Raw genomic sequence first — 24288 nt, 5'->3', positions numbered from 1 at the left:
GGCCACTAAGCAGGTGAACTTACTTACTTAAGAACACAAAGCAGCAGAGTGGTAGAGGTGGGAGTCAAACCCAAGGTTGCTCAGTCCTACAGCCCAATGCTCCACTGCTGCCGTTTGAGTGAGCAGGTTCCGACAAGACAGATGGGAATGATCCTGTTTCAGGCACAGCTTCCTCAAGCTGGGTGAGGGCCAGGGGTGGAGCTGAGGGACTCAGGGGCTTTCCTTGAGAAGATCTGGTTCTTGGGGCTCAGCCAAGAGCATTGACCTGAAAGACCTTGGATTCACCCCAGTCTTTGGAGTTACCAGCTGTGGGCTGGGAAACTTTCATGTTGGGATGTAATGATAATAAGTGACCCACAACACTTGTTCTGTGCCAGGCCCTGTTGCGCATTTATATGTCTATATCTGAAAATACTTACAACCCTAGAAGAAGTATTATCATTATGCCTATTTTACAGTTGAGACTGAAGCAGAGAGATTAAGTCGCTTGTTCAAGGCCACACAGAGAAAAAGTGGTCGAACTGAGATTCAAACCTAGAAGCAGGACCAATGGTAGAGGAGAGGCGAGGGCCACCAAACACTGAACTAGATCTTCAGACCCAGACCCATCTTGGCAGGCCTGGCAGAATCAATGTGTAGAAAAACAAATGAGGGGAGTTCCCGCCATGGTGCAGTGGTTAACGAATCCGACTAGGAACCATGAGGTTGCAGGTTCGGTCCCTGGCCTTGCTCAGTGGGTTAACGATCCGGCATTGCCGTGAGCTGTGGTGTAGGTTGCAGACACAGCTCGGATCCCGTGTTGCTGTGGCTCTGGCGTAGGCCGGTGGCTACAGCTCCGATTCAATCCCTAGCCTGGGAACCTCCATATGCCACAGGAGGGGCCCAAGAAATAGCAAAAAGACAAAAAAAAAAAAAAAAAAAAAAAAAAGAAAAGAAAAACAAATGAGGAAGCTATTCCCATGACATGTGAGAAAAAAAAAAAAAAGGCAAAATGTACAGTATGTACCACTTGTGTAAAAAAAGAAAAATGTACTTTTGCAGCATCTCAGGAAAGGCACAAGAGAAAATGGGAACATTCACTGGGGGTGGACTCGAAAGCAGGGTGGGAGGGAGAATTTTTACTTGATGTGCCCTAAAAAATTTGGTACTGTGATTACAAGCTAAAAACTGAAACTGAAAATTTAGAAATTATGCTTATATAAGGAGACTTTCAGAGGATGCATACAAAAACGTTTAAATGAAAAGGAAAAAAAATCTCTAACAACATGGCTTGTCTACAGGGGGACCAAGGAGGAAGGGGACTTTTCACCACAGGCCAAAAGTGAATTTTGAGTTGTATACTGTTTTGTTTTTGTTTTTGTCTTTTTAGGGCCATACCAGTGGCATATGGAGGTTCCCAGGCTAAGGGTCAAATAGGAGTTGTAGCTGCTGGCCTACACCACAGCCACAGCAATGCGGGATCTGAGCCACATCTGCGACCTATACCACAGCTTATGGCAATGCTGGATCCTTAACCTACTGAATGAGGCCGGGGATTGAAACTGCGTCCTCATGAATGCTAGTCAGATTTGTTTCTGCTGAGCCACAGGTGAACTCCGGAGTTTTATAGTTTGAATCATATAAAAATGACACTCCCAGTGCAGTGGATAGATGAGGTGGGTCCAAAACACAGGCAGCTAGCTCTGTGCACACTGTAGCAGGAGTCCCAAAATGTGCTCAGACAGGCAGTGTGGGAAAGTCAAGTAAATCTCCTAAGAGGAAGCTAAGGAAGTGAGAAGGGAGAAATCTGCTTGTAAACCTGACACGTAGCCAGGACCAGGGGTGGGCAAAAGCTATGCATCTAGGAGCAGGTTTTCCATCCACTTCAGTCCTTTTGTCTTTTTCACTGTAAATATTTTCCTAAAAGACACACTGCCCCAACCATTACCCTGCATAGGTTATTTCTTGAAGTTCCCAGACCTGTGACACACTGAAGCTCTGTGCATATTTGTGCCAAGGGCTTTCTGATATGAGGTTGATAGGGACCTGCGATGTAACACGTAATCAAGGAGACTGGGGTGAGGGGGAATGGTGGCCTTGAGGGTCTGTGACCCCAGCTGAGGGCCTGGGTCAATTCTGCAGTAAATGTCATCTCAGTCCCTGAGGTAGCTGTGTAATTACATCTTGTGATAAGGTCTCTTTTGGTTCTGATAGTCCAGGGGTGACCTCCCAAATAGGACAGCCTTTCTGGGCTCAACGTGGCTGCTGTCCTAAGAGACCTGTCTTGGATTTGGGGTTAAAGCCCTCTGTGTTATGCCATAGCCTCTGCAAGCCACGTGTGGCTGGAGCTCTCAAGCAACTTAACTTGAAATCTTTAAGAATGTCTGTTTTAAAGACAGAGAACATTCCTATCACTGAAGAAAGTTCTCTTGGACAGCACTGCCCTTAGACTGCTTTCAGTAGTTAAACTGCTTCAGTGGGAAGGCAAAGCCACTCCTAGATTGGTTAAATATGGTGTTTTTACTTTTAAGATGTTTTGTAGCAAAATAGCAATAGGTTGTTTTCTGCCTGTATAATCACTTACCTTATAATAAAACCAGGTCCTTACTAAAAGTTACAAAGTAAAAGCAGTTTCAGTGGCCTGCAAATAAAATAGGTCTTCTCCAGGGCAGCTGGAATCCTAACCTGGTTTGGCCAGGGCCTGCCCAACACCAGCTTGTTCTAGCAAGAAAGGAATGGGGGAGATCATGAAGGTAGAGTATACACCTCCCCTAGGTCCCAGCAACCAGATCTTGGAAGACCTGAAAGAGGACCTGCTTAACTCTGGCCCCAACCTTCACCAAAAACACAAGCTCTGAATCCACAGGGCTCTTTGGATACCTAGATCCAGGGTCCAGTGGGTTGATGTTGTGCAGCCCACATCCAGCTGAGGAAGGCAGAAGCTCCTGACAACCTCTCCCTCCCACCTACCCTGGCTGCCTTTGGAGGGATGCCCAGACTCCACCCCAGCCCATCAGCAGAGCCCTCAAACAGAGTCGCAGGACTGCTCCCCTGAGGTTTAGCATCAGTCTTTAATGCTGTCACGCTGCACATTGACAAGTCACACACTTTGGTCTTGTGTTGGCAGTGGCAACTTACAATGAGTCTAAAGGTCTGAGCACCAGACTGGCCTGTAGGGAACAGACATTTGTTCCGACACCCTCCCCACCCCCACCCCCACCACCAAGTTTCCTTCTGAATTCCATCATGGCCCTATACAGAGAACAGCAGCTGCTGTGGACTGGTTTCATTTGAGTGCACACCAACTTTACATGGAATTATAAAAACATATTTACAGACGTTCCACAGTGCTCCTGTAATCAGAAGCAAAGACCCTTTTATCAAAAGGGATTATATCTAGGGCTGTGCAAAATTCAAAAGGATTAGATCCTTTTGAGAGAGTCCAGAGTCCATTAAACAAAAATTACCTGGGCCGCTGGTAAATCCCAGGTGTGCCAAAAGATTGCCTTAAAGAACAGGAAGGTGAGTGTACTCAGCCTCAGAACCAGGGGTTGAGAGGGCCCCCCGCTCCAGCCAGGGCCTCCGACCCTTGAGGGAGAGGCAGCTGCACATTATTCACTTACTGGAGGCTGGCTCCCTTGGTCCTGCTGGAACAAGAGGTATTGCTTATGGGAGCCGGCCAGGCAGTTCTGCAAAATAGTCTAGGTTCTCAATTTGAGATGGCAAAAGAGAAAACAGGATTCTTCAGGGGAAGAGCAAGATGTGGGAGACAAATACAGAATAAAACATGAACTGATCACACAACAGAAACAGGAGTGTACAGGGTCTGGTAACCAAGATGGGAGGTCGACACATCTAACATCCGCAAGCAAAGGGACTACAGAGAGTTCAAGTCCAGCTGTGGGTCTGCCTCTCGCCCTGGGCAGGGCCTGGAGGAGGAAGGTGTGGGCCCATCCTCAAGGGCTGCAGGACCCAGTGGGGCAGACCGAACTGCCTTCTCCTGCTGTCCCCACCACCTGCCGCCCTATCGCTCGAAAAACCACTTTAGTCTAGTGCACGACTTTGAAAGATTGTAATATATTCTCTGGAAAACATTCAGCAGTACGAAAGCCCTCCCTGGGCCCTCCCACACTCTCGCGGATCCACAACTGGTGGAACGGTCCAGAAATCCTTGAGCTCTGGAAAGGTCCCTGGTCAGTCCTTGGGGAACATGGGTGATTATACCGGAAGAACCTGCTCAAGGACGGTTCTTGAGGTCTGGGGAATCCTCTCAGGGAAGATTACTTCAAACTCAATAATGAGGTCCCCGCGTTTCTCAGGTGTTTTGGGAAGAGGGAGGCCTTCTCCAGGAACTTTTCGCCGCATGCCAGGCCTGATGACATCTTTGAACACAACGGGTATGGTCCTGCCGTCCAGAGTGGGGACGTTCACTGTACAGCCACACAAAGCCTTGGAAAGCAAAGGGACAGCATTAGATTGCAAGAAGCTTAGAAAGCTCACATCCTGCCCAGAGGCTATTTAGTGGAGGATAAATGCCATCAGGCCTTTGCAGCTGACCCTGCCCCAATCTACCCAGGTACAGCACAGAAGCTCTGGAAAAACAGAGCCTTGGAGAGTCTTACTGTTACTGCACGCCCCAAGCCTGGCATACACCAAGTGCTCAGAAATATCTGTTAAGCAAAATACAGAACTGCTTCCAAAGGCAGCCTTCTCCCTCCACAGACACTGCCCTGCCTAGTGCCTTACCTCCCGAAGGGTAATCCTGGCTGGGTAAATGACATCAGAGCCATCTCTCTTAAAAATATTGTGTGGCTTGTCCTTTAAAACAAAGACAATGTCGGCTGGAATGTTGTTGGAGGTCTGGTCTCCTTCCTTGGGGAAGGTGATTTTGGTCCCTTCTTTCCACCCCCGCTTCACTTCGATGGTCAAGATTTTGTCTTCGTTGCGAATGCTCTTTCCATCGGGGTTCAGCCGCTTATGAGAGATTTTCATTTTCTTGGTACAGCCGCTATAGATCTCTTCAAGTGAAACCCTAAGGTCATGGGTGACGGGGGGATCTTGCTTCTTTCGGGTGGGTTCTTGTGCAGGGCGGGAGCGGCCAAAGTTTGCAGTGGTGAAGCCACCCATGCCCATGGGGAAGCCAGAAAACGGGTCATCAATGTCCATGCCTTCCTCCCCGTTGCGCTGCCCAAAGAAGGTGTCAAAGGGATTTCGGCCACCGAAGAACTCAGCAAACATGGCATGAGGGTCTCCATGGAATGTGTAGCTGAAAGAGGTCCCGTTAGCACCGCTGCTCCCACCACTTGGGCCACCACCCTTCAGGCCTGAAATGCAAAAGCAAAAGAAATCAGATGGCTGGCCAGGACCTTTTCTCTCTAGGAGCTTTCCTTGAGGGGAAAAAAAGAGTTGAGAGCCATCAAGGAAGAATTTTTTTTTCTTTTTTTGGCTGTCAGGAAAGAGCAAGGAGGAACTCCAAGCTTTTTCTTCCCACTTGCAGTCTCAAAAACAGAACCACCATCACCCACAGGTAGTTAGTTCACTGTGGCCTGACAGTGGAGACGGGCTCGAGCTCTAAGATGGCCATCTCTTGGGGCCACCACCTAGGTCTTCACATTTGAGTGACCCATCTTTCCTACAATGTTACAAGGAGTACAAAGAACTCAAGACAGCCAATGAAAAAGGTGTGATCCAGGGTCAGTTTTCACCAAATGTTTACTCTGAAATACTTTAGAGCTAGAGACTGTAGGGAGAGTAGAAATGAAGGTGAAACAGCAATCGGAGATTTCAAATTCTCACGCTCTGACACTAAGTGCCACCATTCTTATATATAAAAAGTCATTTCTTTCTTAAGACCAAACCGAGAAACCAATCTGAGTCATCAACAGGCAGCTGGACAACAAGAAAGCTTCTCCTCCCGCTCCCCCGCCTCCCCAAGAGAGCTATCCTGGTGAGGCCGGGCAGAGGCGGGCCCTACTGCTCCTTGCACCTTGACCACCGACTACGTGTCTGGCACGGGGCTAGGTAAGCATTTTACAGGGATTACCTCACTCCACCCTCAAAGACGCCCGGGAGGTCGCTGGGCGCTAATTGGCACTCTCATTTGCAAGCTCACTGCAAGCAGCCTGCGCCCGGCGCTCAGCCAGAGGCCTCGCCCTGCACCCTGGGCTGGCAGAGGCTCTCACCTCGCCCAGGTGAGCCCAGCGCCCGAGGGGCCGCAGCGCCATCATCAAGGCTGCGCACTCTACCCCCTCTCCTTCTGCACCCTCTCCCCCCACCGACGGATCGCGGACGTGGGCGGAGACGGGCGGCCCCAGACATACTAGAAGCTTCTGGGCGAGCAGCGCGGCCAGGACTCCTCCTCCCATCGGGAGGCCGCCAATCGAGGGCGGAGGCCTGTTTGGCCAAAAGGCGGGGGCTGCTCGTCCCCCGGTCCCTTAGCGCTACCCCGGGGACGCCGCCGGGGTACCGCAGTGCCTCGATCTCTCCGCCTGTCAAACAGCGGTGGCGCACCCCCAGTTGCGCGCGCGCACACACCTTCCTCCCCGTAGCGGTCGAAGATCTCGCGCTTGCGCGGGTCGCTGAGCACGTCGTAGGCCTCGGCGATCTCCTTGAACTTCTCCTCGGCGCCGGGCTCCTTGTTCTTGTCCGGGTGGTAACGCAGCGCTTGACGGCGGTAGGCTCTCTTGATCTCCTCGTCCGAGGCACCGCGGGCCAGGCCCAGCGTCTGATAATAGTCTTTGCCCATTGCCTCCGCCTGCGGCCTGCCGCCCAGCTGTCGCCGTACCCCGGCTCCGCCACCGCCCCGTCCCGGACTCTATATACCCGTCCGGCGGAAGCTTCCAGAGCCCGCCAGCCCCCTCCAGAACCTTCCGCCCCGCCCCCCACGCGGCTCCGACCAATCGTCGCTGCCCAGGTTGCGACGCGCGACATCCGGGGCGGGGACGCGCCGCCAACGGCTGCCCGCGCGTGGCCACACCCCTTCCCGCTCCGCCCTAGGCAACGCTTCCCCGCAGCGCGGGCACTGGGCGTCTGAGGCCCCGCCCACTCTCTGAGGGAACCAATAGCGACCTTGCTTCAGTGCTTCCGGGGACCGGGCCTGCCGCGTACTCCGCCCCTGCCTGGGTCAACAGGTTAAAGTGCGGGTGCTTCGATGTTCCAGTCTTGGCTCAGTGGTTAACGAATCTGACTAGGATCCCTGTCCTCGCTCAGTGGGTTAAGGATCCAGGGATTCCGTGAGCTGTGGTGTAGGTCGCAGACGTGGTTCGGATCCCGCGTTGCTGTGGCTCTGGCGCAGGCTGGCGGCTACAGCTCCGATTGGACCCCCTAGCCTGGAAATCTCCATATGTCTCAGTGCGGCCCTAGAGGAGACAAAAAAAAAAAAAAAAAAAAAAAAAAAATGCGGTGCTTCGAGTAGGGCGGGGCTGCGAAAGGCCCCGGGCTGCGAAAGGCCCCGCCCTTCCCCTAGGAGGTGCTTCCTTCCCCCATCTCGCTGGGCGGGAGAATCAGTTTACGCCAGGTGATTCAAGGCTAGTTGCCTAATCGCTCCTTGTCCCAGATACCTGCTTCCATCCGGGAATAAAAATACCCCCCTACCGGTCGTGGCGCAGCGGAATCGCATCCGACTGGGAGACATGAGGTTGTGGATTTGATCGGGTGGAGCCATGTGCCGCGGGTGGGGCCCCAAAAAGCAAAAAAAAAAACCAAAAACAAAAAAAAAAACCCCACTCACCCTCAGTGTTGGGAGCCCCAGAACTGTCCCTCTCCTCACCCATACCGACCCTGTAAAGCGAGCCAAGGACCCTGGACCAAAGCTTACCTCCCTGGAGAGGTCTCCTCAGTCTAACCCCTCAAGCCTTTTGCTTTATTACCATTTTCTCAAGAATACCTCCCACTGAAATTTGGAATTATCTTGTTCCTTGGTTTTCATGCTAAATGTCACCCCCCCCCCAGCCTTTGATCACTATCAGAGCAGGGCCTGACCTCTGTCAGTGCTGAGTCTCAGTGTCAGAACAGTCTGACTCTTCCTAAATATTCCCGGCTATGTTTTTTTATTTGTTTGGCCACAGGCGGCATATAGAAGTTCCCTGGCCAAGGACTGAACCTGCACTCCACGAGTTCCCATCGTGTAACTAGGAACCATGAGGTTGCGGATTCCATCCCTGGCCTTGCTTAATGAGTTAAGGATTTGGCATTGCAGTGAGCTTTGGTGTAGGTTGCAGAGGTGGCTTGGATCTGATGTTGCTGTAGCTGTGGTGCATGCCAGCAGCTGTAGCTCCAACTGGACCCCTAGCCTGGGAACCTCCATATGCCGAGGGTGTGGCCCTAAAAAGATAAAAAAAAAAAAAAAGCATAAAAACACTGCACTCCCGTTGCCACCAGTGCTGCGCTACAGCAACTTGGGATCCTTAACTTCTGTGCCACATGGGAACTTTCTAGTTCTGGCTTTTTTTTTTTTTTAAGGGCCACAGCTGCGGCATATAGAAGTTCCCAGGCTAGGGCTTGAATTGGAGCTGCAGCCGCAGGCCTTGACACAGCCGCAGCAACACCAGATCCGTGCCATATCTGTCACCTACGTGCCACACCTCATGGCAATGCCTGGTCCTTAACCCACTAAGTGAGGCCAGGGGTTGAACCAGAATTCTCATGGATGCTAGTCGGATTTGTTACTGCTGAGCCACAATGGGAACTCCTATTCCTGGCTATTTTTAATGCACCTGCTTCTTTTTCTCTCCCCACTACCTTTATGATTTCGGGGAGACATGGGTGTGGCATACACCTCTCAGAGCCTCTGCTTCCTCATCGGCAGGCAACATGATCCCTTTTGGCTTTCAGAGTCTGGGGAAAGTCTGTGGTCAAGGACAAGGCTGATAGGGAAAGGAGGCTCTGAAAGGAGTACAGCCTGAGAAGGGAATAGGGAAGAAGGGATAGGTGGTGGTGGCCTGTGAAGGGGAGAGGTTCCTGGAAGAACTGCTTGGGAGATCCAGGCAGTGTGACACTGGCTCTGCAGCCAGACAGCCAGATTTTCATTCTTGGTTACAGCACTTCCTGGCTGTGAAACCCCTTGGGCTGGTGACTGAGCCTTCCAGGGCCTTAGCCTCTTCATGTGTACAATGGGAGTTGTAGTTGTACCTGCCTCATAGGGCTTTGAAATTGACATTGAGTCAACATTTGTAAAGTGCCCAAGACAGGCCTGGCCTAGAGGAAGTGCTGTCAAAGTGGTGACTAATCATCTGGTTGAATGGTGGGCTGCTGGGCCATCCCTTTCCTGGCAGCACCTCAGCAAAAAGCTTCTAGTAACTACTGCCCAGGCTGGAACTCCTGAGAAAGACAACCATGTCCTTTCCCTGCTATCTAGCAGGGGTATTCTGGCCGTTCACTGACTCTAGGGTAGCCATATCAGTAAGGTCTCTGGACTAGGACACATAGCAGCTGACCTGGGAGGATGCATCTTAGCCTGGGTGCCCAGGGGCACAGCATGGTAGGGGTCCTGAACCAATCATGGAGGGGAGAGAGTTTGATTTTTTTTTCACACCCAAGGCATATGGAAGTTCCCTGGCTAGGGGTCGAATTGGAGCTGTAGCTGCCTGCCTACACCACAGCCACAGCTGCGGGATCCTAGCCACATCTGCAACCTACACCACAGCTCACAGCAATGCTGGATCCTTAACTTACTGAAAGAGGCCAGGGATCAAACCCGAGTCCTCATGGATACTGGTCAGGTTCTTTAACCACTGAACCATGACAGGAACACCTGATTTTTTTTTTTTTTAAGTTACATAAATAGGTAACAGGGGAGTCATCATGGGGAAAAACCCAGAGCTTGTGGACTTCCTCACACTTATAAACTTAACTTAGAGTTACAAATGTGGGGGCCTCCGAAGGTCTTCACATAGCTCTGGGTAGGCCAAAACATCATGCAAGCTGTGTCCTTATGTTTAAAAAATGAAGGCAATCTTAGGTCTGGGAACTCTCCTTCCTTGAATAAGCCTGGGTCATATTCAGGAAGTTTTGTTTAAGAACTGCCCCCCCCCCCCGCAGAAACAAAAAACAAAAAACCTCAACATTTCTTCTTGTGGCTATGATTCTTTGACCTGAACACTTACTGGGCACTTTAGATTGTTATTGGAAAAGTGGCCTCCACAGAAACCTCAGCAAAGGTTTGAGCTCTCAGTTCAGAGAAGATATGATAAACAGGTTTTTTTTTTTTTTTTATTTTGTTTTGTTTTGCTTTTTAGGGCTGCACCCATGGCATATGGAAGTTCCCAGTCTAGGGGTTGAATTGGAGCTGCAGCTGCCGGGCTACGCCACAGCCACAGCAACACAGATCAAAGCCTCATCTGCGACCTACACCATAGCTCATGGCAACACCAGATTCTTAACCCACTGAGTGAGGCCAGACATCAAACCTGAGTCCTCATGGATACTAGTCCGGTTCATTACTGCTGAGCTATGATGGGAACTCCCTGATGAGTAGTTTTATGCATGCACTTGGCTAGGCAATAGTACCCAGTTATTCAATCAAATGCTAAGTACTGCTGTGATGTGGTTAGGTTAACATACTTTAAGTACAGGAAATGACCCTCAATATTGGGGGTGGGCCTCATCCAATCAGTTAAGAGATTGATATTTTTTTGGGGGGGGTTCTTTTCTGGGGCCGCACCTGTGGCCTATGGAGATTCTCAGGCTAGGGGTCCAGCTGGAGCTGTAGCCACCAGCCTACTCCAGAGCCACAGCAATGTCGGATCTGAGCCGTGTCTGTGACCTACACCACAGCTCACGGCAATGCCAGATCCTTAACCCACTGAGCAATGCCAGGGATCGAACCTGCAACCTCATCGTTCCTAGTCTGATTCGTTAACCACTGAGCCACGACAGGAACTCCCGAAAACTGATTTTTTTTATTTTAATTTTTTTTTTTTTTCATTTTTGGCTGCCCTGTGGCATATGGAGCTTCAAGGCCATGGATCAGATCTGAGGCACAGTCACGACCTAAGCATAGCTGCAGCAACGCTGGATCCTTAACCCACTGTGTTGGGCTGGGGATTGAACCTGTGTCCCAGTGCTCTCAAAACACTGCTGGTCCCTTTACACCACCATGGAAGCTCCAGTTGAAAGACTTTAAAAGCAAATACTGAAAGGGCTTAGAAGCAAATACTGAGGTTTCCCTAAGGACAAAAGCATCAGTTCCTGGCCAAGAGTTTCCAGCCTGCTGATCTGCCCTGCAGATTTCAGACTTGCTTTCCCACAGTCATGGAAGCCAGTGCTTTAAATCACATAACACAGGCGCACTCACAAACGCATATATCCTATCGGTTCTGTTTAGAATTACTAAACAAGTGAGTCTGGCGTCAGTCAGCCTCAGCCGAAATGCTGTTTACTTACTTACTGCCCGTGTGATCTTGTACAACTTGCTTAAACTCTCTGATTCCTTAATATGTCCTCCATAAAATGGTAAGACCTGATCTTACCTCCCTGGTGGCTATGCAGATGAACTTGAGAGGGGACAGGAAATGAAGATTATAATAATAGCAAACACTGACATATCCTACTTTGTGCCAAGCCAGTTCCAAGCACTTGATGTGTATTAACTTATTTAATCCTGACAATAACCCTTTAATGGATGGTTTATCAATACCTCTGTTTTACAGGCAGGGGAAATGGAGGCTCTGAGAATGTCATGTGACTTGCCTGAGGTTGCTCGGTGAATAAAATGCTGAGCTGTAAGGTGTTCAGCAAGCTGTTTATGGTAAACACTCATCGTGTGAAGATGTGATTCAGATGATGATAAAGTCGTAATTTAAAAAAAGCATCACCAATTTTTTCAATGCTTCTTCTCTTCATCAAAAAAGACTTTCAAAAGCATTACAGGCATACAAACTAACAGTCTTCCCCGGTGAAATACTCATGTGAAATAAAAATCTATGTTGACATTAAAAACCCATGAGCAAATGTTTATCAAGGCTTTGTCATTATCAATAGTCATTAAAACCTAAATGTTGGAGTTCCTGCTGGCGTACAGATGGTTAAGGATCCAGCGTTTGGGCATAGGTTGCAGTGTATCTTGGATTTGATCTCCGGCTCAGGAACTTCTATATGCTGCAGGTGCAGCCAAAAAAACAAACAGAGGAGTTCCTGTTGTGGCTCTGCAGAAACAAACCCTACTAGTATTCATGAGGATGTGAGTTTGAACACTGGGCTTGATCAGTAGGTTAAGGATCACACATTGCCATGAGCTATGGTACAGATTGTGGAGGCTGGTCAGATCCTGCATTGCTGTTGCTATGGCATAGGCTGGCAGCTGCAGCTCTGATTTGACTCCTAGCCCGGGAACTTCCGTATGCTGCAGGTATGGCCCTAAAAAGCAAAAACAAATCAACAAACTAAAAACTCCCCAAACCTCTAAATGTTCTTCAGTGGGTGAACTAATAAACAAACTGTAATCTGGCCACATGAAGGAATACTATTTGGCTATTAAAAAGGATCTAGGAGTTCTTGCTGTGGCAAGATGGGATCGATGGCACCTCTGCAAGGGTTGGGACACAGGTTCAACCATCAGCCTGACACAATGGGTTAAGGATCCAATGTTGCCAAGCTGTGGCCTGGTTTGCAACTGTGGCTCAGGTCTGATTTCTGACCTGGGAACTCCATATGCTGCAGGGTGGCCAAAAGAGGGGGAAAGCATCAGTTCCTGGCCAAGAGTTCCTGTTGTGGCTCATCAGGTTAAGAACCCCACATAGTGTCCGTGAGGATGTGGGTTTGATCCCTGGACTCACTAGGTTAAGGATCTAGAGTTGCCACAAGCTGTGGTGTAGGTTGTAGATGCGGCTGGGATCTGGAGTTGCTGTGGCTGTGGAGAGGCCGGCAGCTGCAACTCAGATTGGACCGCTAGCCTGGAACTTTCATATGCTGCAGGTGTGGCTATTAAAAAAATAAATAAATAAAATAAAAGGATCTGGCTACCAACACAGGAAACAATGCAGACAAACCATAAATGCATTGTTAGCGAAAGAAGCCAGACTCAAAAACCTATTTACTGTGTGACTCCATTTTAAAGGACCTCTGGAAAAGGCAAAAGTATTGATTCAGAAAGTATGTAGATCAGTGTCGCCAGGGGCTTGGGATCTGCTACAAAGGGATATAGAGGAATTTTTGAGATGATGGAAATGTCATCTTGACTGTGGTGATGGTTACATGACTGTATTTATACAGAAGTGTACACTAAAAAAAGTGTGTTTTACTGTATGTAAATTATACCTCAATAAAAAGAAAGAAAGAAAAAATCCCATGGACCTAAAAATTAAAATTAAAAAGACAGACAGGATAGGGTTGGGAAACTTCTCTCTCGGCCTCCAGAAAGTTGCTGACCAGCCCTGGCTTGTCTGTTATAGGCTTTCCCTTCCCTCAGACTGCTCTGAACCAGCTTGATCACACACCCCAAAACAAGCCAAGCAAGGTTCCTGGAAGAATTAAGATCCTATCTTCCTTGCACGTGAGAAATAGAAAAAGAGCTCGTGAGAAGGACACAAGCAAACACACCAGATCTTCCACATCCCAACGACCGTAGTTTCCTCCAAGTCTGAGACCCAAGGAGGTCCCACTCATCTCTCAACGCCACTACAGCCCAAGACCTTTCTGGAATTTTCCCTTTGGAAACTGCTTTAAGGGGCGTGTTACATTTGGCTCAGCAAACACCAAATGTATTAACTTGTCACCATTAGGAATCAGTTACTGTGCTGGGGAACCTGGCTGAACTCTGTACAGTCAGAGCCATGGTACAGGGTCATGAATGGCTTCAACAAAGTGGTCAGTCTTCATTCCCAGGGTGGATTTGGTTTCTGCCGACAGCCTGCTTACTAAGAACCAGACAAGGCCAACGAGGGGTCCTCATCCCTGTTAATGCCCTTCAAAAACAAAGAGGAATTATCCTCTGCAGGCTGGATCATGCCTTTCTATGAGTTTTTTCCAAGTGAGGAGGCGGGGTGGAAATTATCTGTAAGCCCCAGCTGGCCTGGAGCATAATATGTCCACCAAATGATTTGGTGCTATTGAGTAAGTTCAGGGCTCAGGAAATCAGTCACGAAGGGGAAATTCCAGAATGTTCCAAGCCTATAGGAATGTGTTTAAAATCTCCAAAAATGACATCTCCTTGGACACCACACACCTTACCTAGCTGAAACCCAGCAATAGGGAAGACATACCTACTTAGATCACACTGGAGAAGCTTAGATCACATTGGCAGAACTGGCAAACTGTGGCTAGATTTGAGGGGTTCAGCTCTGCCCCCTTAGCATCTCAGAAATAGACACCTCACGTAACTCAACTTGGGAGTTCCCACTGTAGCACAACAGGATCAGCGGCATCTTGGGAGTGCCTGGACGTAGGTTTGATCCCCGGCTGGGAACAGTGGGTTATGGATCTGAGTTGCTGCAGCTGTGGTTTAGGTTGTGACTGCGGCTTGGGTCTGATCCCTAGCCCAGGAACTCCATATGGCGAGGGGCGGCCAAAAAAGAGAAAAAACAAACAAACAAACTTGTGGCCTCTGAGTGAGTAGTCTCCCATGCTCCTTCATAAGGCCAGGGAATGAGGTCTGTCACAACACAAGGAATCTCATGATACTGTGAACATCACAACTGCTAATAGGAAAAGATCTGTGCTTTGGAAAGTACAAGTATAAAATACCTTGTGTTTTCATCTGTTTTGCCCAGATAGGCCCAGTGAAAAAGGCAATGAATTACTGAAGACCACAATCTTAGCTTCCTTTACTTGGAGACGAAGTCCCCAAAGGCTGCAGCCTCCGAAGTTTCTCAAGCCTAACCTGGATGACTAAGTGCCAGGCATTGATTCACCTTCTCCCCGCCCTCCTCCCCTGTGAATCAGTGCTCTACCTTTGGGAACTTCTCACCATATCCCTGATGCCAGGTCTCTGGGTCTTGGGAAGTTTTGACAGTTGATGAAGGTTCAAGGGACAGAATCTGGAACCAGGAGAAAGAGGAAAAGGTTAGAGAATGTGCCAAGTCCTATCCTGAGTGTGTGCATGAGTGTGTGTGTGTGTGTGTGCGCGTGCGTGCACGCGAGTGTTATTGGCAATCGACCTCCCCAGCCAGCTCATGACAATCAGTGAAGCAAAAGCATGACACGACCCCAAGACAGCACTATTCAGTAGAGCTAGTGTGGGAGGTACAACTGTCAGCCATATCCAAGCTGTGTCTGTGACTTTTAAGTGTTCCAATAGGCACATTAAAAAAGTAAACATAAACAGGGAGTTCCTGTCATGGCACAGTGGAAATGAATCCTACTAGGAACCATGAGGTTGCAGGTTTGATCCCTGGCCTCACTCAGTGGGTAAGGACCTTGTGTTGCTGTGGCTGTGGTGTAGGCTGGCACCTGTACCTCTGATTAGATCTCTAGCCTGGGAACTTCCACATATGTTGTGGGTGAGGCTCTTAAAGAAAATGTAAATATAAACAAGGGAATTTAGATTTAATAAGGCATTTTAATCCAGTGTATCCAAAGTATTATCATCTTAACGTAAAATGCTATACATATTTTTAACATTGTCCTTTTTGTACTACATTTTTGAAATCGGTGTGTGTTTTATGTTTACAGCACATTTCAGTTTTGACCAGCCACATTTCAAGGACTCATTCGCTGCATGTAGCCAGTAGTGATCATATTGGACAGTGCCGGTGGAGACAAATGTGGGCTCCCTGCCCACAAGGGTTGAGCAAGGTTGGGCAGTGCTTGCATTGAAAGGGCCGTGAAGACATACCCAGAATGGGGCGAGAGCTTAGATTGCAGGTTGTGGGGGTTCCAGAGGGCTTTTCACCACCCAGTTCCCCTTTCCTTTCTTCCTATCATGACAAATGGTGGGGGGGGGGTCCCCTCGTTGGATAGGGCCTCTCCATCCAGGTGGCCCAGCCCACGCCTCCAACCCTAGCCGTCTCCCGCTGCTTCCGGATACCCGGGTGGGGCCGCCCACCTCAGAATTCACCCGGTCGAGGTGCCTGCCACGTGGATGCTGCCCTCCCTGTTACTCGACTGCTTGCTCCCTCCTCGGATCTTGCAGACACCTTCGCTTCCCTTGGTCTCCACAGCGACGCCACCAAAGGGCGGGGCAAGGGGGCTCGTGGTGCAGAGGGCCCCTTTGATTGGTGGGTAGACAAGCCCCATCTTTTCCCCACCCGTCCCCCGCCCCTTTGCCCACGCCTCGCCCCCTCGGTGGGTCCCGTAAGCTGATTGGCTAGACCCCTGGCGTGGCTAGTTCCTGCTCCTGCTGTCCCTGCCCCGCGGGGGGAAAGGTGGGCGCCTCCCTCGTTGATTGGCTAGAGGTGGGGCGCGCGGCAGGGAGGGGCGGGGCCGTCGCGGAGCCACGGTTAGTCTCGCGCGGCGGTCGTGAGCGCGTGAGTTATCCAGTGCGGTCCCGCGCGCAGGTAGGCGGCAGCAGCAGCAGAAATAGTAGCGCCGCCTGAGAGAACCATGAAGCATTACGAGGTAAGAAACGAGGAAACGGGGACCGAGCGGCCCCGGCAGACCCATTCTTTTTTCTACTTGAGATAACAGGACCTCCCCTTTCTTGCCCCGTGCCCTAAAGGAAGAGCCGGACGACGCAGGCGCAGTAGGCGCGTGTTGTGCTATGCGGCCGCTCTTAAATTGAAGTGCGCATGTGCGGGGGAGGTATTTATAATTCTGCAACCCAGGCTGTTTTGGGGGTGCCTTTTCTTGGGGTCTCTGAAGGACCTGAGATGCTTGCAGGTTCCTTGCAGCTACCCCTGTGGGATGAGTTGCAGACTTAGGCAGGGGGAGGAGCGAGGGTGTGGGGCCTTTGCTCCCAAACCGAGGGTGTCTTGCACAAACCTTACAGCATGCCTCCGCCTTGGGTTTAGGAAGGGGCTTTGCAGTCTGTCCTCTCTGTCATGACCTTCGGACCCCTTCCCTTGCCCAGGACATCTGCCTGAGAAGCTTGGGTGGTGAAGGAGGTGAAGCTCCAGTGCTGGCTCCCACACTACAATAAAGATGATCTTGCTTTCTGGTAATCTAATAGATCATCTCAGTCAACCCCTTGCGTGTCACCGAGGGAGAAGTGTGACACCCATAGCCACTCTCGAAGTCCAGGTCTTCTGACTCCTAACTTGGGCCTCTTTTTCCCTTAAAACGAAGTGTTCTGATGCCCTTACAGACCTAGCCGTCATTTAATTATTGCTGGCTTGCAGGTAACCTTAAATAATAAACAAATTTATTAATAAAGTTCATAGTAAGAATAATTTAGAGAGTGCTTACTTTTGTACTAGTGAGATTCTGTTACCTTATTTTCTCATCCTCACACCCCTGTGAAGTAGGAGACTACTAATTATTATTCTAATTTTCATAGATGAAGAAACAGCCTCAGAGATTTCAAATGACTGGCTCAAAGGTCCCCAGCTAGTAAATGCAGAACAGAGACAGAAACTCAGGACTCCAGAGTCTCAGTTGCTAGCCACTATACTATGCTGGTCCCTAAATGAAAATTAGTTTTTCCCCCAATTAAAAAAAAAATGTGGTGGCGTTCCCGCTGTAGCGTAGTGGAAATAAATCTGACTAGTATCCATAAGGACTCAGGTTTGATTCCTCGCCTTGCTCAGTGGGTTGAGGATCTGGCGTCTGGTTTAGGTTCCAGACGAGGCTCGGATTTGGTGTTGTTGTGGCTGTGGTGTAGGCTGGCGCTACAGCTCCAATTCGACCCCTAGCCTGGGAACCCCCACATGTCGTGGGTGCGGCCCTAAAAAGATAAAAAAAAAAGTGGTAAAATACACATAAAGTTTACCATCTTAACCATTTTTAAGTGTACAGTTCAGTGGCATGAAGTACATTCACATTGTTGTGCAACACAACCATAACCACCATCCATTTCCAGAACTCTATTCTTGCATAACTGAAACCCCGTACCTATTAAACACTAACCGCTCCTTCTCTCCTCTGCTCAGCCTCTGGTAACTGCCATTCTACTTTCTGTCTCTATGAATTTGATCATGTGAGGTGCTTCCTGTAAGTACAAGGAGAGATTTCTTGTTTTTATTCATAAGTGGAACACCACTATTTTTGCCCACCACTTTACTACTACTATTATTTTTGGTGGTAATTTACCCAGCATCTTTTGAAGCTTTTAACCTAGAAGTCCTTGCTTGTTTTGACATGGTACAAAAATAAGGAGGTAGGATTCAATAATCTCTCATTCAACTTTATGATTACAGAATGAAATTCTTCTAATAAAGTTCTTCTAATATACTTTTCCCACTCAAACCCTTTATGTAGCCCTGGAGGAAAAGCCACATTCAATTTGAAAGATGCAGGATGGAAGATACTTGTGGCCTTTTATAAAACGGAGTTAGTTTTGCTAGTTGGCATGCAGATAAGGTAGGCCTCTGAGGACCCTTGGGGGTGGGCACTTTTGTTCTAGGAACCTGGGCGACCCTTGGCTTGGACTGGAGGTCACACTCTACCTTACTCAAACCTTTTCCCTGAAGGAAGGTGGGAACTTCAGACCCACTGTTTAAACTGACTTTGGAGGGGAAAAAAAAGTTGTTATTTTGACATGTTCCCTGATGGCATTCTCTTCTAACATTTGCCAAGTAAGTATTGAGGTGATAGCTGCAGAGTTTCTGTACGGGAGGAGCAGTTGTCTCCCAGCCCAGTTTGCACAGCAGGCAGATGAGCTTTACTTCAGGTGTTTGTTGCAGTAAAAATAGCAGAGATTCTTTCCCTCCCATTTAACAGTTAGAGAAAAGGTTTTAGTTATCCACGTCAAAGAATGTGTTTCTGTTTGGAAGTAAGTCCATCCTTCCACACCCAAGTGACCCCCAGTCCACTGAGAGATTAATAACCCCCCCCACCCCAAAACCTTTTTGACTCTGAGACCTTGGAGATTGTGAAGTGTAATTTACAAGTGGTACAAATGATGCTCAGGGAAGTGTAGGACTGGCTCAGTGACACACAGTTAATGAGGCAGGAAGGATTCCAACTGGAGGGGAAATTTGTTGCTATTTCTGATAACAGTTTGCCGACACTGCCAATCTCCCTTCTGTGATGTGAGCGGAAAATGTGGCCTTTCACAATGAGATGAGACAAGCAGGTAGAACAGGTCACTCACTCTTGGGCCATATCTGAAGCAGCTCTTGGAAGGCAGAGCAGGCCTAGGGCTTGTCTTGGGGTCAGAGCAAGGTCAATAAGGGAACTACTTATCCTAGGCTCTAGGATTTAAAAAAAAAAAATTTTTTTTTTTTTTTTTTGTCTTTTTTAGGGCCGTACCCACGGCACATGGAAGTTCCCAGGCTAGGGGTTGAATTGGAGTTGTAGCTGCCAGCCTACACTATAGCCACGGCAATGCCAGATCTGAGCCGTGTCTGCAACCTACACTGCAGCTCACGGCTACATCATGTCCTTAACCCACTGATTGAAGCCAGAGATCAAACCCGAGTCCTCATGGATACTATTCTGGTTCCTTACTGCTGAGCCAGACGGGAACTCCTAAAAAATTCTTAAATTTTGTTTTGCCATTGCAGGTGAGAGGTCACAGATCCCAGTAGTAACTGGAAAAACAGCTACAGTAGCTTGTAAATGAGTCTGTTAATTCCTGGGAAGGTCAGTTCTTCTTAGCCTCCTTGAGCTCAGGTCACTGCCCATTTCCTACAGATAGGTACCCAGAGGCAAAAAAGCTCATCCTCTTGGGCTCCCCGCTGCCCCATTTAGGATCTTCCATTCCCTCCCCAACCCTCCATCCCAAAAGGGTAGCTCTATTGGTGCTCATCTTGTGAATAATTCTAGACCAACGTAGTTCTTGCTTCAGCCTCCTCCACAGGAATAAGTATGTGAACCTTTCTGGAAGTGGTGTTCTGGTAAAGAGGCAGTTGTTTAGGGTCAGGAAACTGGGTAGGAAGGTGAAAATTAAGGAGAACGCAGACTCATGTGTACTGGTGTCCTAGGTGTGTGGGCTTTGGATGGGCCTGGCTCTGCTATTCACTAAATAACTACGACCCAGGGCAGGTTACTTAGTCTCTCTCAGCTCCTTGGAGCAAAATCTATTTAATTGTTTTTTTTTTTTCTTTTTCTTTTTTTGTCTTTTTAGGGCCGCACCTGTGGCATATGGAAGTTCCCAGGCTAGGGGTTGAATTGGAGCCATAGCTGCCAGCCTCCAACACAGCAATGTCAGATCCAAGCCTCGTCTTTGACCTACACTACAGCTCATGAAAATGCTGGATCCTTAGCCCACTGAATGAGGCCAGGGGTTGAATCCACGTCCTCATGGATACCAGTCAGGTTCTTAACCCATTGAGCCACAAAGGGAATTCCCTAAAATCTATTTAATTGTGACAGCAAAGGCTGGTACTTTTTTTTTTTTTGGTCTTTTTAGGGCTGCACCCGCGGCATATGGAAGTTTCCAGGCTAGGGGTCGAGTTGGAGCAGTAGCTGCCAGACTACACCGCAGCCACAGCAATGCCAGGTCCAAGCTTCATCTGTGACCTATACCACAGCTCACGGCAACGCCAGATCCTTTAACCCACTGAGCAAGGCCAGGGATCAAATCTATGTCCTCATGGATGCTAGTCAGATTTGTTTCTGCTGAGCCATGATGGGAACTCTTTTTTTTGGGGGGGAGGGTCATGCCTGAGGTATGTGGAAGTTCCCCAGGCCAGGGATTGAACCTGTGCCACAGTTGCAACTTGCGCCACAGCTGTGGCAATACCGAATCCTTAATCTGCTCTGCCACGGGGGAGCTTCCAGCAAAGGCCAGTATAAAAGAAAATTGTGGAATTGCTGGAAATAGGTCATCAAGGGTTATGCACAAAAGGGGAGGTGCTAGGAAGCAGTGGAGCTGGGCCATAGACTCAGGTTTGCCTGACTCCAGTTTCTTTTCCTTTTTTTAAAATTTTTAAATTTTATTTTTATTTATTTAAAAATTTTTTTGATTATAGTTGATTTACAATGTTCTGACAGTTTCTGCTGTACAGCACAGTGACCCAATCATACGTATATATACATTTTTTTTTCCTCTTTTTTTTTTTTTTTTTTAAGGCCACACTCACAGCGTATGGAAGTTCCCAGGCTAGAGGTCGAGTCGGAGCTGCAGCTGCCAGCCTGAGACATAGCCACAGCAGCACCAGATCTTAGCCACGTCTGTGACCTGCATCAAAGCTTATGGCAATGCCAGATCTTTAATCCACTGAGCTGGGCTAGGGATCGAACCTGTATCCTCATGGCTCCTAGTCGAGTTCGTTACCGCTGAGCCACAATGGGAACTCCATATACGTTCTTTTTCTCATGTTATCTTATCTTCTATCATGTTCTGTCACAAGTGATTGGGTATGGTTCCCCATTCTGTGTAGTAGGACCTCATTGCTTATCCATTCTAAATGCAGTAGCTTGTACCTACTAACCCCAAAGTCCCAGTCCATCCCCCTTAGCAACAAGAAGTCTGTTCTCTGTGTCCATGAGTCTGTTTCTGTTTTGTAGATTGGTTCATTTGTGTCACATTTTATTTATTTATTTATTTAGTCTTTTGTCTTTTTAGGGCCACACCCATGGCACATGGAGGTTCCCAGGCTGGGGGTCTAATCATAGCTGTAGCTGCTGGCCTACGCCACAGCCACAGCAATGCCAGATCCGAGCTGTGTTTGTGACCTACTCCACAGCTCATGGCAACGCCGGATCCTTAACCCACTGAGCGAGGCCAGGGGTCAAACCCACAACCTCATGGTTCCTAGTCAGATTCGTTTCCGCTGCACTAAGACGGGAACTCCCATTTGTGCCACGTTTTAGAGTCCACATGTAAGTGATATCATATGTTATTTGTCTTTCTCTTTCTGACTTCATTTAGTTTGAGAATCTCTAGTTGCATCCATGTTCCTGCTATTTTTATTTATTTATCTGTGTTTTTGGCTGTGGCGTGTAGCAGCTTGGTGTGGGGATCTCAGTTCCCAGACCAGGGATTGAACCTGGGCCACAGTGGTGAAAGTGCTAACTGCTGGATCACCAGGGAGTTCCCCAGACTCCAGTTTCTGTCCCTGCTGATGCTGTCCTGAGGTGGCTGGTGGCTGTGCTGTTCTGAGTCCATAGCATCCCTGGAGGAGAGCGGGAGGGGCTCTGTGGGCCAGTGTGGTTTGCCGATCGAGGGAGTCCCTTGGCCCTCAGATTGGATAGGCTGCCCCTCAGCCTTCTGGATGTGAGAGCTAGGTGGGGACTGGGGAGCCTGGAAAGCAGGGTGAGCTTTAAGGACCTTTCTTGTGTTTTGTGTTGGTGTGCCTCAGGCCAAGAGCCTATGGGAGATCCTAGCTTTTCCACACCCTGAAGGCTTCTTGCTCTGAGCAGGTGGGTGGTAATTCATATTGGCAGAGTCTCCTGGTGATTCCCTTTTTCTAACCCTTGGTATTGTTCCTCTGTACTACAGCCACCCACTCCCTGATTGTGGGCACTTAAAATCTCAGAGCCTTTGAGCCTGAATGAGCTTTAGAACTCTCTAGACCTCTCAGATGAGGGATCTGAAGCTCAAGAGAGGAGGGGCTTTTGCAGGGCCACACCGTTTCCCTTTGGTTGGGTGGTTTCCTCCCTTGGCAGATAGCAAAGGCTGCCAGGCTTTGGATCAGAGCTGGATTCAGCTCTGTACAAGGTGTAGAGCCTGCCCTGTACAAGGTGTGGAGCCTGTGGACCAGTTTTGTAACCTCTCAAGCCAATTTTCTCATAAAGATAATTGGGGTTGGGGTGAGCTTGTGCTCTAGCTGGCTTGCATTGGCTTTGATTGTACTTATCTTCCCAGCTCTGCGTTCAGGGCCATCAGGTTGATAAGTCAGCCATGACGGGATAGTGGAGGCGATGGGCTGTTTACACTGTAGGAAGAGGCGAGTGCTACTACAATCAGGCCCCTCCCCCTGTTCAGCCCCAATTTGCACATTGACCAGCACAGTGCTTGACACAATGGGCCTTGCTTCACTAGGTTATCTCTCCGAGGGGTTGTCGCTCTGGTGAGCATTAGAGGAGCAGTTGCAGGGAAAGCACTCAGCTCAGTGCAGGGCACAGCACAGCAGCTAACATTTAACAAGTTCTGCCAAGCCAAACCTTGGTGCTGAGGTGGAGGAGGTGGGGTGGAGGTGGAGGCCAAGGTGGAGGAGGTGGGGTGGGGGAGGTGGGTGGGAGAAGACCAGTGGTGGGTGTGGTTGGGTGGGTGCAGGGTGGGGCAGCAGTTGGAGCCCGCTGGTGGGGGCTGAACCCAGTGGAGCCTCTTGAATAAGTGGTTCCTGAGGAGTGAGAGAGGTGGAGAGTTGACAGCCCTGAATGAGGGTTGTGCTTCTGGAAGACTTGCACCTCTGTCAATGCTGTTGACTTTGGTTGGGAAACCCTGCACTTTCACCGACAGGCTTGGCTGGGTGAGAAAGCAACGTGAGATCTGAGCCGTGTCTGCAACCTACACCACAGCTCATGGCACTCAGGATCCTTAACCCACTGAGCACGGCCAGGGATCGAACCCGCAACCTCATGGCTCCTAGTCGGATTTGTTAATCACTGCGCCACCACGGGAACTCCGGTGCTCACTCTTAAGTGCTTTTTATCTATTAACTCGTTTACCCCTACAATAAACCTGTGAAGTTGGTACTATTCTTTTTTTTTTTTTTTTTTTTTTTGTCTTTTTGCCATTCCTTGGGCCGCTCCCGCGGCATATGGAGGTTCCCAGGCTAGGGGTCGAATTGGACCTGTAGCTGCCAGCCTACGCTAGAGCCACAGCAACGCAGGATCCGAGCCACGTCTGCGACCTACACCACAGCTCACAGCAACGCTGGATCGTTAACCCACTGAGCAAGGGCAGGGATCGAACCCGCAACCTCATGGTTCCTAGTCGGATTTGTTAACCACTGCGCCACGCCGGGAACTCCTAGTTGGTACTATTCTTATCCCTATTTGAGAGATGGGGAGACGAAGCAGCATGCCCAGGGTCACACAGCTAGTGTGTGGCAGAGCCTGATTCTGCTAGACCCAAAGTTGGTTTTACTGTGGGTGGGTCCAGGCAGTCATGCACTGTGGAAGGAAAAAAGTGTGGTCCAGTGGTTGTGGCCTTTGGAGGCCCCTGGGTCTGCTTGCGGGACAGTTATTTAACCTGCTTGAGCTTTGGTTTTGTCATCCATGAAGCCAGGATAAAGATACCTGTATCAGAAGGCCACTGGGAAGAATGACGTGCCCAGCATGCTTCCTGGCCTGTAGTCAAGGTGCATACAACATACACATTGTTTTGTGGATAAGGACAGGTCTGCATCAGTGAAATGCTGTCTGCATGTGGCCTCTTTTGAACAC

The 24288-nt window shown here is 49.1% G+C and overlaps 2 protein-coding genes and 1 long non-coding RNA gene across 5 annotated transcripts in view; 1 reads left to right on the top strand and 2 right to left on the bottom strand.

Annotated features, from left to right (window-relative positions):
- Positions 1 to 3031: 3031 nt before the first annotated feature.
- On the bottom strand, positions 3032 to 6848 carry DNAJB1 (DnaJ heat shock protein family (Hsp40) member B1). Of its 2 annotated transcripts, none has more exons than XM_085009604.1 (3): positions 6023 to 6245; positions 4726 to 5303; positions 3032 to 4428 (listed from the first exon to the last, which is right to left on the bottom strand). In XM_085009604.1, exons 2-3 carry the CDS (start codon positions 5215 to 5217, stop codon positions 4198 to 4200), a joined length of 723 nt encoding a protein of 240 aa, XP_084865730.1. In that variant the 5' UTR covers positions 5218 to 5303; positions 6023 to 6245; the 3' UTR covers positions 3032 to 4197.
- A 2886-nt stretch (positions 6849 to 9734) lies between these two features.
- The window catches only part of LOC110259333 (uncharacterized), a 29783-nt gene continuing 15229 nt past the window's right edge, over positions 9735 to 24288 (bottom strand). The window contains exons 4-5 of one of the 2 annotated variants that reach the window (XR_014837513.1): positions 12890 to 14951; positions 9735 to 10270 (exon numbers count right to left, since the gene is read on the bottom strand). This is a non-coding gene — a long non-coding RNA (uncharacterized LOC110259333). Of the gene's footprint in view, positions 10271 to 11705; positions 14952 to 24288 lie in introns of those variants that run through there. The other variant, XR_002341615.2, reaches the window with a different exon arrangement.
- Positions 16355 to 24288, top strand: part of TECR (trans-2,3-enoyl-CoA reductase) — a 28481-nt gene continuing 20547 nt past the window's right edge. The window contains exon 1 of the mRNA XM_021083691.2: positions 16355 to 16470. Coding sequence (XP_020939350.1) covers positions 16456 to 16470 — 15 coding nt within the window. The 5' untranslated portion in view covers positions 16355 to 16455. The remainder of the gene's footprint in view (positions 16471 to 24288) is intronic.

The sequence above is a fragment of the Sus scrofa genome, chromosome 2, assembly GCF_054392235.1.
Source record: "Sus scrofa isolate SSC_HxYL_T2T_F1_AM1 chromosome 2, Sscrofa_HxYL_maternal_Yorkshire_Landrace_v2.0, whole genome shotgun sequence".
Classification (NCBI taxonomy): Eukaryota; Metazoa; Chordata; class Mammalia; order Artiodactyla; family Suidae; genus Sus; species Sus scrofa.
Note: the sequence above shows the minus strand (reverse complement) of the source record. Positions and strands in the feature narration are given on the sequence as shown.